General features: G+C 32.3%; 1 protein-coding gene across 12 annotated transcripts in view; it reads right to left on the minus strand.

Annotated features, from left to right (window-relative positions):
• ADD1 (adducin 1) overlaps positions 1 to 14,453 on the minus strand; it is a 104,996-nt gene that overhangs the window by 25,641 nt on the left and 64,902 nt on the right. For all 12 annotated transcript variants that reach the window (XM_031941704.1, XM_031941706.1, XM_031941705.1 and 9 more), the window contains exons 5-9: positions 8,229 to 8,309; positions 7,805 to 7,954; positions 4,809 to 4,952; positions 3,526 to 3,624; positions 2,003 to 2,179 (exon numbers count right to left, since the gene is read on the minus strand). In XM_031941704.1, the coding sequence (XP_031797564.1) occupies positions 2,003 to 2,179; positions 3,526 to 3,624; positions 4,809 to 4,952; positions 7,805 to 7,954; positions 8,229 to 8,309 (651 nt within the window). The remainder of the gene's footprint in view (positions 1 to 2,002; positions 2,180 to 3,525; positions 3,625 to 4,808; positions 4,953 to 7,804; positions 7,955 to 8,228; positions 8,310 to 14,453) is intronic.

Consider the following 14,453-nt stretch of genomic DNA (forward strand, 5'->3'; position numbering starts at 1 on the left):
AAAAAAAGATTCTGAGCTGAATACCAATTTTTGACATTCAGCATTTTCAAAGCTCTTTCAATTGCCTGTGATTCAAGGGTGAAGGGCTTCTCCCAAAGCCTGCTTTTACAGAAGGCTCTTCATTTTTCTTGGTTTCATCAAGTCCTTGCACTAGGTACTCCTTGGTGCCACCCTCCCCAGTTTCAGTTTCCTTTGGTGGGTTGTCTTCCTCCATTAGACTGTAAGCTCCTTGAGAACAGGAACTTTTTCTTATTTGTATCCATAGTGCTTAGCATAGTGCTTATAGTAACAGGTGCTTAAGAAATGTTTATTGAGATGGATTTACATGTGAATTCTACCAAACATTTAAAGAACAATTAGCCCCAGTGCTTTATAAACTATTGGAAAAAATAGGGAATGAAGGAGTCCTACCAAATTCCTTTTATGACACAAGAAATGTTTATTGAATTGAATTGAAAAATTAAGATTCCTCTGAAAATTTCCCTCAAACATTTAATTATAAACATGATCAAGAAAACATGGGTTAAGAGTGGAAATAGAAAATTTGTGTATAGTTCTAATAATTCAAATTTTAAAAATGATTTCTTCCCAAATTCCAGTACATTTGTATAGTATATATAGAACACACCAATGGCATACTATTAATAGAGCAGTTAGGGTATTCAGCTGTCTGAAAAAGTGTGGGGCATACGGGAGAGAGGAAAGATGCTAAATGGTCAAGAATATAAAGTTTTTGAAAGTGTGAGGTGCTACTACAGAGAAGTTTTTTACAGAGGCACCCACAAATATGTTTCAGGTGCCTCAGCTGATACTACAGTGTGGAATTACAATAATCCTTGGCTCTATAGAAAGCGTCATTAGGACAGCCAGTCCCTACTTACTTCCACCCCATTTCTATTCCTTAAATTCACAAACTTATTGATAATAATTTGATTTTGAGAGAGATTAAAATGTTCATGAAAATATCATGTAAAAAATCTTATTTTAAATTCTAATCAAGTCAGAGGTAGTATGGTATAATATTATTATTTATATTTATCACAAAAATAGTTCAAATTTATAAAGTGCTTTCGACATATTATCTTATCTGATACACACAACAACACTACAGACATAGAAAATATTATTATTCATTTTCAGATAAGGGACTGGAGCTCAGAAAAGTGACCTGATCACAGATTAGTGAGTAAGTCTATTCAAATTATACTTTCTGGTACTAAATTCTGTGCTCTTTCCACAAAGCTATGAATTACCTCAAATGAAAAAATGAATACATTTGTTTAATTATCACAAGACTTGTACATACATTAAGATATTAAGTAGTCATTCATATTTTATAAATAAATCAAGACTTTTTTTTCTTTAAAATCTATTTATGAAGTCTAGATAGGGCTAGACCCAAACAATGACTTAACTTCCTATGTTTTAGAATATACACTTATTTTTCATATAATGTTAAATAGTAAATTAACTATTTTAAAATGAAGATTTAAAAAATTTATAAGTTTGAACTTCTAATAAGGAAAATATTGATAGATATAACCTATATGAACAAAAGACCCTTAAGATCATGGAGAAATTGAGATACAGCTATATAGATATAGATGTAAATATATACATATATGTATGTGTATGTGTGTGTGTGTGTGTGTGTGTGTGTGTGTGTGTGTGTATGTGTGGAATCTTAAGACCAAAAAGATTAAGAACTGCTTATCTAAGATACAGCACATTAAGACATTTTTGAAATGCTATATTTGACTTGCTGTACTTTTGTGCTACATTCTAAAAAAAAGAAAAGCAAGGAGCAGCTAGGTGGCATCAGCTCTGAAATCAGGAGGACCTGAGTTCAAATCTAGGCTCAGACACTTAACACTTCCTAGCTGTGTAACCCTGGGCAAGTCACTTAACCCCAATTGCCTCAGCAAAAAACCAAAAAACAAGAAAAACAATTCACTAGTGTGAAAGTTTGTGTTTTTGAATAAAGAGTTAGCATTTGTCTTACCAAATTATCAAGCATTCTCATGAGGGCTTCAAATTCCTGTTCTCCAATCTGCCATTTGGGATGTGATCCAGTTCCCTCTCCTACTGGAGACTCAGGAGAACGAGATTTAGCTTTGTATTTTCCAGGATCTAATAGGACCAAATTGTCAGGTCCTCCTGCACTGGCGAGTGTTCGAACCTGTACCCCAAAAAAGAAAAAAATCAAATAAATAGTTTGATTTGTGTTAAACCAAGAGAATTAGCTGAATAGTGAAATACCTATGATTCATCAGTGCAAAGAACTCAACACAGTAACCCCTCTCACCAATTCAGATTTACCTATGACTCAGTATAAAAGTCAAAGAGAAGTTAAATAATTTATGATGATCACATAAATGGGAAGTATTAGAGCAGGATTTGAATCTAGGTCTTCCTGATTCTAAGTCAGGTATTCTATGTTCTTCTATTGTTGGGTTTTAGGAAAGCAAGTAACTCACTAAGCATGAAGAGGTAATTCTAAACTAAAGTCCTACTCTACTGTTCAACAGTTTATTCAGGTGACTGAATTCTTAAAACTTATACTCAATGTAAAATGGCATGCCTTACCATTCTAGAAAGGCTCATAGTAATGGACTATTGTTTAAATAACATCCTAGTTAAGTGTGGTAAGGCTCCTTCTCTGACATTCATCAAGTGAAGGATTTTTTTGTCATAGTAAGACACAAAAGCATAAAAAACAGTTTATGTGCATCTGGGAGGAGATACCCTGGGCTGATTAAATCAAAGATCTTTTGAATTCACAAAATAATACAAAATTTAAAGTACTAGTCTTCAAAAAGTAAGCTTAAACTTACTTGTTTCAGATTTGATGCCAAATATAAGAAAACAAAGTACTTATAAAATATGTATGAGGTATGCCTTTTTTGTAGCCACTTGTTGGATGGTAAACTTTTTATATTTACTATTTCAGATTTTGTTCATTCATTCAATAAACATTCAAACGTGCTATTTTAAAGAGACTATGTCAGGTGTTATGTGGAATGCAAAGAATAATTTAACAAATGTTAAGTGATGTGGCCTATGCATAATGCATTGCACTAAGTGTAATGACAGGATATACAGAAAAATGATTAAGGCATGATCTCCATCGTGTGCTCTATAGTCTAGGAGGAAAAAATATATATGAACACAGAAATTATTATTAATATGAGGTAGAATGTGTTAAGTTTCAGAAGACAGAGATCACTTCTGTGCTAGGATAATTGGGGAAAACACTGTCAAGACATGGCACTTATACAGTAGGAAGTCATAAAGCATTTATTCATTCAAGAAATATTTAATAATTAACTTTTATATGAAGAACTCTATATTATTGGCTTTGTTCATTTAAATTTCCAATATTACGAGCTTAATTTCAGCAAGAACACTACCTTTTTAAACTGCCCTCTAGTTTTGTGAAATAAACTCAAATATATCCATGTAACTTCTCTTCTACTAGAAACTTCTAAGTAAAACATGGATTAAAATAAAGTGCTCATTATTTACCTGGATCTCACAAGCTACCACAAGATTATGTATATAGTAGAAAGCCTCTTCAACAGTTTCTCCAACTGATACTAGGCCATGATTCCTGAGAATAAGAACCTAAGGAAAGAATGCATTATAAATGGTAACTAGAAGGTGATAAAAAAGGAAAATGAAATTTTGGGGGGGGAGCACCCATACATTAATACATTATTGATCTTGCTATAAATTTAGAAAGCAATTTGGAACCATAATCAAGAAATTATCAAACTGTGTATATTCTTTGACCAGCCTATATAACGACTAGGTATATACCCCAAAGATGTCAAAGACAGAGGGAAAGATTGCATACATTAAAAAAAAAATACTTATAGTAAAATTTTTTGATGTAGAAAAGAACTGAAAACAAATTGAATACACAGCAACTAAGGAATGGATAGACAAATTATGGTATATGAAAATAATGAATGAATGAATTAAAAGTCACTTATTAAGCACTTCACCCCTGACAACCACTGGGCTATAGGCTGGGGATACAAATATAAAAGCAAAGACAAGTCCTTCTCTCATATAGGGGAGTAGTGACCAGATAGGGGTACTTTGGTTCTGAAACATACAGGGGTGAGATCCTAGGGAGGAGTCTGCCATATCCCATTTAGGAACAACAGTATAGTTGTTTTATACTTCAAGAATTGGAAGGAGGGGGAAAGATATGGGTGGGAAGGAAAATGGATATATTTGGAAGAATGAATTCAGAAAAACTGAGAAGACTCATATGTGCTGATACAGAGTAAATAGGTACAAGATAACAATTTATACAATTACAATAATGAAAAATATGGCAATTTGAAAAAACAAAAATTGAATAACAATGACCAATCAAGAATTCAGAATTATTAATTATGAAGTATATCTCTCATCTCAAGTAGAGTGATGATGCAGTAGAAGTGCTGAATAAAAGAGAAACTACTATACTATGTTATAAGGGAGAGCTTTTAATTTCTGTATGAATGGAGTAAATAAGAAGTGACAGTGGTAAAAAGAAAAGAAATGAATGAATAAAATATTTTTTTAAAGATAGAAGAAAGCAGAAGGACATTCAGCAGGGGATAAAGATTAGTAGAGCTGTAGTCCTGCTTAAATTTAATACACACTTAAAAAAAACAAAAAGTGTAATGGGATCCAATTTTCTTTTTGAATAAAATATTCATATTAGTTGATGTTTAAATTCATAATAAACAAATAAAAATTAATAAGATAATGAGAAAATTTTCCCCATCCTCTATTATCCAGTATTTACTGACCTTGCTTTTAGGTCCTAAATTTTTCTGAATCAATACTTTTTCTTCATCATCCACCAAAATTCCATGATAGTCATGATAAGCCACTTCTCCAAGAGAAAGTGCTTCTGGTGAGATTGGCAAGAGACCACATTTCATTGCAGAAACCTAAATAAAGTGAAATATTCAATTAATATTGACATAAAACAAGGCCTAAATATGGTTTATTTTCCCCTAATAAATTATGGCTTTATCAGTTTGGTACTACATTGGTACAGATCATAAACATTTCAAATCTTCAGCATTTTATGTAATTCTTGTTTAAGACTTTCTATAAATCCTTCATAGATAATATAGGATGTTGGAGCTTTCCTCTGGTTCTTTCTATATTTAAGAGGTCTTAGTGCAATACTTGGCCTTGTTCATCCCTCTTCTTGCTACAAATCATGTTCCCATATTCTAACCTGCTAAATCTGTCCTTTGCCCTCCAACAATCTTCCTATAAAAAAAAAAAGGAAATGTTCTTTTAAAAAATCCTCACCTTGCAATTTTTCTTTCATTAAGTAATTAAAAGTGTGAAATTGAGAAGAATTGAGGTTTAATCCTCATCAACAAAATCCATCATTACAATCAGCCTCAAAAATAAGCTTTTCAAACTTCTTGCTTTCCTATTCATGATATAAATCTGATTGAGATTCATTAAAAGTACAAATTATCATATACTAAAATAGCATATCCTCTCACTAAAAGTTTCCCCAAAATTTTAAAATTGTGCTATGGGCTTGCTTTAGAATATTGATATTTCATTTCCTGGGGATACCCAGAGGTTTTCCAGAACACAACATAATTTATTCTATAATAGGCTTCACATTCTTAAATAAGCTACTGATGAAGCAATCTAGAAGAACAAGTTCCAATTTAACTTCTTTCATAATAATAAGCTTCAAAAATTGACAGGAAATTTCATCTCTAAAAATCCAGGAATTGTTAGATAACCTTAAAAATGTGCATATTCCTTTTAAGAAAAATTATGTCAGTCACATAAAAATCAGTAAATCCATCTACATCTCTGCACTGGGAATCATTTCGGCCACCAATCAGATACAGATGTACAAAGACAAAAGACTCAAACAAACATAACAACAAACCAAACATCCAAATAAATGAATTGAAAATAAAAGCATTCATGATCCTCTAACATCAAATCAGCACTTTGAATCCCACAAAGAAGATATTATTAAAGTGTAATTAACTTATTAATTCAAAGAAACACTCTAAAAGTATTAGTTTTTCATGCACATTATATTAGAAAGTAGTGTACACATTTGCAGCATTTTTTGCCTCAATGGTTCTGGTTTATTCTCAGTTCAGACCATTTTGAGGGTTGATTCTACACATATGACCTACAATGTTCTCCCTCTTCATTCCATGTCTACTCTTTATTCATCTAAATCAAGGGGTTTAGCTCAGGTCTACATGGTGTGAAGATTTTAACTTAAAAACCAGAAGCCAGACATTAATGTTAGATAAATTCTGTACATGCTTTCCTTTCCCTTTTTAATGGATTCATTAAATATGTATCAATAACTTGATACATGGATTTTATGGAATGGTTAGATGAAGTATCTACTAAATTTAAGGATAACTTGACTTTAAGGAGGATAGCTAAAAATATCTTCACAGATTAGAAAATTGGACTAGAAAAAATAAAATTTAGTAGAGATAAAAGTTCTACAGTTAGATTTTAAATAATTCAAATGTAAAAACCCTGAAAATTTTAGGATTAACAATGGGACACAATGGTTAAAACAATTTAGTATATATCATCCTGCAAGTATTTGTTAAGCACCTATTATGTGTCAAGCATAGTGCTAGGTACTGGGGGTACAAATCCAAAGAATAAAACATTATCTACTTGAAAAGAGTTTAATATAATTTTAGACTGAGTACACAGTGTTCAGAATAAGCTAGTAGACAATGCACTCTGCCTTGCTCAGATGGTATTTACAGTACTGTGTTCAGATCTGGGTGTTATACTGAAAGCTGAAGTTTGTCTAGAGGAAGGCAATCAGGATGGTAAGGGTACTTGAAATTATTTTATAGGAAGATAGGTTAAAAGAACAGGGAATATTCAATTTAGAAGAAAGAAGACTTAGGCCAGAAGTTCTTAACCTAGGGGCTGTTAATTTATTTTTAAAATATTTTGATAACTATTACAGAATAATTTGTTTTGTAATGCCTGATAATACTATGAGTTTTATTTTATGCACCTAAAACATTATTGAAGTAAATGGTCCATAATATTAAAAAAAGATTAAGAATCTTTGACTTGAGAGAAAGAGGACTGATTTTTTCATATAGTTAAATTGAAGGATTATCATGAGTAACTGTAAACAGACTTCTGAAGTTTGGCATTAGAAAGTATAAATACAATCTATTGATGGAAGCTACAAATTAGAGCTAAATATTAGGAAGAACTTGCTAAAAGTTAAGAGTTGTTCAAAACTAAAATGAAGAAGAAGGACATTCCAAAGATGGAGGACAGCTAATGAAAGAACATGGAATCAGAAGACAGAATATTGTGTATATGGAACATAAAGAAGGCAAGTGTAGCTGGATTGTAGAGTAGGTAGAGGAGAATAAATTGATAGTGATTAAAAAAATAGGAAAAGCCCTCGCGGGTTGTAAAAGGCTTTAAATGCTACAGCATTTTGTACTTACCCCAGGAAGCCCCTGGAGTTTATTGAGGAGGGTGTGTATGGCAAAGTCAGGCCTATACTTTAGGAAAATCACTTTGGCAGCTGAGTGGAAGAGTGAAGAGACTTTAGGCAGGAAGACCCACCAGAAAGTTATGGCAATAGTTTAGGTGTGAGGTAATGAGTTTTTAAAACATTTATAAAATATTCTAAAGCTTTTACAATACAATAAACAAACAAGAACATTTGCAACAAATTCTGTTAATATGGCTAAGTTTACACTTTTAAAAATTCTTGATGCTACATTATAATAAATACACTTACCGCTGCCCCTGCAGGTGTATGTATATGAACAACACACTTAATATCGGGCCGAGCAGCATAAATGGCAGAGTGCAATACAAAACCAGCTTGATTCACTCCTAGATTAGTGCTTCCACGATCAACTACATCTCCTTGAAGGTTGATTTTAACCTTAAAATTATAAATAAATTATATATAAATATAATATATAAAATAATAAAGATAAATTATAAATAAAAAATTTAATGTACCCCAATTTAATTTTTCTATCATTATATAACTTTTGATTATGATCATATATTTCCAAATTAGGTTAACTAAACAAAATACAATCAGTAATTCTTTTCTAGTTTCCTAAGAAGTTTAGCAAATATTTATGAAATATTTAACTTCCTGGTATGATTTGCATATGTAGTGGGTTTTTATAAAAAGGATTATCACTTACCAAACTGGATGCTGTCACTTCACTATAAAGAAGTCCAAAAGGTACAATAAGAAAGTGTTCTTGCTCAGAATTTACTCTTGCCTAGAAGAAAAAATGTTAGAATTAGTTCAACATTCCACTAAAAGCATTTATTATGCTTTTTTTTTATACAAAAAGCATATGATGAAAAAATGTCAATTCTTAACTTAGTTATTTAATGTACATTTTAGTGACCTCTGTGCAGAATAACTGAGATAAATTCCTTTAGAATTTTATTGTTATTTATATTTTTTTAAATGAAGCCCTTGATGACAAAAGTGGGAGAAATACATTTTGTAGCAGACCTGCAGCCAATTAACTGGGTATATCCAAGGAGGAGTGGAAAAGGGAAAAAAATGCTGTTTGGCTTTTCTCTCTCAGGGGAATTTTCAAGGAGGGGAGGAAGGAATGAGGATTTAAATCAAGATGTATGGGTACATAAGAGAAATAGAAATGGTAGGCAGAGCTGAAAAGGAGATAAGACAAGGCAGGTTCTAGATAGTAGAGATTAAATCTTTATGCTGCTTTGTCTCATTCTTCTTTTCAATGATTGGTATAGTGGGGGGGGGGAAACGTCATGCTGAGACACTTTTGCATACAAAAGCATATGTATAAAAGCAGCATATGCTGAACATAAATGACCACAAGATCCTGAATGATCAGAACTGGCTCAATACCCTGATATGGGATACAAACTGGGTGAAGTAATGGATCATATTTAGGTACTAGTTGGGCTTTGAAGTACTAACTCTGAGGTTCTACAGTTTTGCAGTTGATGTTTTTAAAAAGCTATAAATAGGAAGGGGTGAAATTGGTTCTTCTTTTTAAAACCTCAATTGCAAAATTGTAGAACTTCAGAGTTAATACCTCAGTGGCCATATAGCCAACTTGTATCCCATATCATTGGCATTCCTATCAATAAACTACAATTATCCTTTCTAGGTTACAAGGGTTAGCTGTGGTATACCAAAAACATTATCAATAAGGCATCCTCTACTGAGTCTCTATCCTAAAGGGATCACAAAAGAAGGAAAAGGACCCTTCATGTGCAAAAATATTTGTAGCAGCTCTTTTTGTTGTGGTAAGAAACTGGAAACTTAGTGGCTGCCCATCAGTCAGGAATGGCTGAATAAGTTATAATATATGAATGTAATGGAATATTTGGTTCTGTAAGAAATAATGAGCAGTATGATTTCAGAAATGCTTGGACTTACATGAACTGCTGCTGAGTGAAGTGAGAAGAACCAGGAAAACATTGTACACAATAACAGCAAGATTGTGTGATAATTGACTAGATTTAGTTTTTCTCAGCAAATTAGTGAACCAAGACAAATCCAATAGAATTGAGATGGAAAATGCCATCTGAATTCAAAGAATGGGAACTAAATGTGAATCAAAGCATACTATTTTCACCTTTCTCCTTTTGGTATTTAAAACCCTCTATTATCTAGTTTTCACTTAGCTTTCCAGAATTAATTTCATATTGTGTCTCTTGATGCTCTTTAAATTTCAGCCAAATGACTCAAATGCAATGTCAGAAGCAATTATTTTCTTTATAGCTCTGTGACTTCACAGATTGTTTCTCAGATCTCTTAGAATACTAACTTCCCTCAAGTCACTGCTTAGGAACCATCATCTATAAGGAGTCATTAACTTGATATCCAAGATCCCTAGATTTCAGGGGTTCCATGAACTTTAATGGGGGAAAAATCCTTCTTCATTTTCACTAATCTTTGGGTTCCTGTGTAATCCTATTTAAAGCATTTATAAACACGATAAGCTTTAATATACTACCAAAAGAATCCATGATTAGGCAGGGAGACCCACCAGAAAGCTATGGCAATAATTTAAATGTGAGGTAATGAGTTTTAAAAACATTTATAAAATATTCTAAAGCTTTTACAAAGCATACAATAAACAAACACAAGAATATTTGCAACAAATTCTGTTAACATGGCTAAGTTTATACTTTAAAAAATTCTTGATACTATATTAAAATAAATACACTTACAACTGTCCCTGCTGGTATTATGCTTATATGTGTACATGATGTATACTTAAAGTAGACTGTAAATCTCCTGAGAGCAGGATTTTCTGTCCCAATGGCTAACCCAATGTAGATAATGGGTACTTAATAAACTTTGGTTGAACTGAATATTTTCTGAATTTATTACAGACTATTCTTTGATACAATTGAAAGTCTTCCTAAAGGTCATATTGAATTACATTACTTATGAATTAATTTCCTAATGTTGGAGTTAACAAGTAAAATCAAAGAATTTGGGATCTTCCAGGTCTAGTTAAGTCTATAGTGGAATTGAGAAATTTTTTCCTGGAAAATCTCTCTTTCAGATGGACATTAGTGACAAAGAGTTTACTACTTTCTAAAAATCCCCTCTCATTTTTAGTTCAACTTGTTAGAAAGGATGATCTTGTTCTGAGCTGAAATCAGCCCCCTTTAATGCCTATCATTATGGAACAGTAGATAAGAAGTCTATTCTAACAGGAAGTTATTAAGATGAATTTAATAAGCCTTCTATATGATGATAATTTGCAGAAAGTAGGTATTCAAATATTTGTGACACTGAAAGGTAAATAGTCAAATAATTGAGTATCAAATTTCCTCTTCTAGTCTATTCTTCTCCAAATGAAACACATCCAATTCTTTCAATTATTAATCTACCAAATATGAAAATTATGGAATATTACTGTTCTGTAAGAAATGAGCAACAGGATGATTTCAGAAAGGCCTGGAGAGACTTACACGAACTGATGCTAAGTGAAATGAGCAGGACCAGGAGATCATTATATACTTCAACAACAATACTAGATGATGACCAGTCCTGATGGATCAGGCCATCCTCAGCAACGAGATCAACCAAATCATTTCTAATGGAGCAGTAATGAACTGAACTAGCTATACCCAGAAAAAGAACTCTGGGAGATGACTAAAAACCATTACATTGAATTCCCAGTCCCTATATTTATGCACACCTGCATCTTTGATTTCCTTCACAAGCTAATTGTACAATAATTCAGAGTCTGATTCTTTTTGTACAGCAAAATAATGTTTTGGTCATGTATACTTATTGTGTATCTAAGTTATATTTTAATATATTTAACATCTACTGGTCATCCTGCCATTTAGGGGGAGGGGGTGGGGGGGGGTAAGAGGTGAAAAATTGGAACAAGAGGTTTGGCAATTGTTAATGCTGTAAAGTTACCCATGTATATATCCTGTAAATTAAAGGCTATTAAAAAAAATTATTAATCTACCAAGACTTGTTTTTTATGAAACATGCATATTATAACTCAGTATTCTGTTCTCACCTAGGAGTTTCCAAATAAATAAGATGTTTCCCTGGTATGTTTTAAAATACAAAAGTCACCATTAACCTTATACCTTCTATTTTTAGTCCGTCTTTGTTCTTATTAAAACATAAAGCAAAATTAGGCAATAGTTTTAATTTTTTCTCTTAATTAAAAAATATCTTAAGTAGGTATTCTTTGAGTACTTTGTTGATTCTGCAATGAGGGTGAAGTTAAGACATTTATTCTTAAAAAAAAAAAAAAAAAAAGAAATGACTGATTTCCTCAGTGAAGTGGACTTTCTTTCTTCAACTTTTCTTCATCTGGGATTTCTTCTTTACCATTATCACATTTTATCTTTATATGTCCTACTCCTCATGATCCCATTTAATTGTAATCTTCTTAGGCATAGAGATCTGTGCTGTCCCTTCACATCCCTTCAGTTTAACAGAGTATAAGAAATTATATCTGAAGGGAAGGAAATTCATCTCATAAAAGTCAGCAGTAGAGACTAAAGAGACAGAATCAGGTTAAAATTACAAGAGTAACTTTCTTCTAAGACTAAAACTCTCACATTTCAATGAGATCTGTGATCTCAAAGATGTGAGTGTTCTTAGTTCAACAATGCATATCACAATCTATCCATGCCTCTTCATCTAATGTAACTCTGCAAAGATCTCCCCCTTTAACATCAACACAAAGAAGTTTATTCAACAAAAGGAATGCTGGGGGTATTTCTCTTAACCTTTCAAAGATACCAACTGAGCATGAGGGATGTGAATCAGGTAATCCGCTTTTCTTGTTATGTGCCTAGCTTTTCTCCATCTGGTCCCTAACCTCAATTAACTAAAAATTAAATTTAACTGACTCAAAGTAACTTCTGTGTCTACTTCTTACCACTTCTAGCTAATGCTATACTAATATGCCTTTATTAAAGTAGCTGTTAAATATAAGTCTTTAATTTTTGACCAAATCCACTTCCAAATTTAATAGAATTAAAAAAAAAAAAAACTAAGAAAAGGAATATAAGTAGAACTGTTTTTTTTTTAATGATGGAAGCTACACTTGTGTTGATAGGTTTTTTTTTAATTCACTGACAAGTTAGTAGAACTAGTTGCATAGTTGCATAGTTTGCTATCCCATGGTCAGTTAAAGAAAAATTGATAAAAATTGAAAAAATGATAGATTTAATCAGTTTCTGATTAAAGAGACAGTACTCTGTTTGTACTTTCATATGATAAGGTTGCACTAAATGATCCCTAAGCTCCTTAGAAATGAAGGGAAATTAGGAATCAGGAGAGCAAGATATAACAGGAGCAACCATAGAATTTTAAGTTACTTAATTTTCTTACTAACAGAAAAAAAAAAAAATTCTAGTGAGTCTATGTCTGGGAACTTGAATCAACTACATACCCCAATCTTTTCCCCTTTATATTATGGATAACAGGGACTAGAACTGACTATATTGTTTCTAATTCAAGGAATTCTTCAATTTTCCAAAGAAAAGTAATGCAACTTTTTGGTACATATACCATCTCCATCCCAGGATGCCTTGCACTGACTCCCAGTAGTCACCACCACCAGTGGCCATGTCTGGACCTTTTGTGACATCATCAGAACAGTCATCATTGGCTAACCCGTAATCTCATAAATGCAGACATCGTTGTCTCTGGGGTTTCCTAGACTGCCATCTTGTACGTGGTCTCATTAGACCATAAGTTCTTGAGGGCAAGAATTGGTTTTGATTTTTTTTTTTTTTGGGGGGGGAGGTAATATTTTATTTTTTCCAATTTACATTTAAAGATAGTTATCAACATTTATTTTTTATAAGATACTGAGTTCCAAATTTTTCCTCTCTTCTTCCCTCTCTTCCCCAAGACTGCAAATAATAGTGATATTCTCAGGGCTTAGCACAAAATGACTGATCATAGTAAGGACTTTAATAAATATTTACTGAGTGATGGAGTTGAAGAAAAGTCCACCCAAAATGGTAGCAAATTTCCTTTTTATTTGAGTAGGGCAGGGTGATAATGAAGATATTTTATAAAAAGTTTGTATTTTTAAGTGGAGACTGAAATAGACCTCTAAAGTCTCTTCTAAGGCTGAGATTCTATTAATTGAATTTATTCATATTAATAATGATAACTTGAAAATGATGTGAAGTTGGTACTTTATATATCAGTAATGTCAAACTCAAATACAAATAGGATTTCATATTGATATCAACATTATCTAAGTTGCACTGTATTTTTATTTATTTTTTTGGTTAAATATTTTTCATTTACATTTTAATCTGGTTCAGGCAATTAGGTAGTAGGTTGAAAACTTGGGCTTGGAGTTTAACATCTCTGTTTTATATATATTTCAGAGTTGAAGAAACTCAGAAAGATGGAATGGCTTCCCTATGGTCAGAGATTAAGTGTCAGAATGTAGATGAAGGCCCAAAGGCTTCCTGACTCTACATTTGGTACCACTACTTCCATTAGGCTATGCTAACTGAGTTAGCACTTTGAGGACACTTTTATTGACTACCCAGAAAGTTCAGTACATAATACACTAAAATCATCAAAATGACCAAAAGAAAAAAAAAAAAAAAGGCAAGGGAGCACACAGGGAGAGACCAGATAATGCAGTACCTGGAAAAGGCAAACACCAAATGCCAGAAACCACAATGACCAGTGCTTTTGGAAAATTAACATTGCCAGGATCTGGCAAAGAGGCAAACTCCGCTTTAAAAGGTCTAGGGCTAAATATAGTGGGCAGTCAACAAAAAGGAATTTGGATCAGTCACTAATGGTGATCTATTCTTTCATTCATACTTTTCTGATTATCAATAATGATTTATAATTTATGACCTCATATCTAACATTGTTTATTTTTCACATATTAAAACTTAAA

This window comes from Sarcophilus harrisii, chromosome 6 (assembly GCF_902635505.1).
Source record: "Sarcophilus harrisii chromosome 6, mSarHar1.11, whole genome shotgun sequence".
Taxonomy (NCBI): Eukaryota; Metazoa; Chordata; class Mammalia; order Dasyuromorphia; family Dasyuridae; genus Sarcophilus; species Sarcophilus harrisii.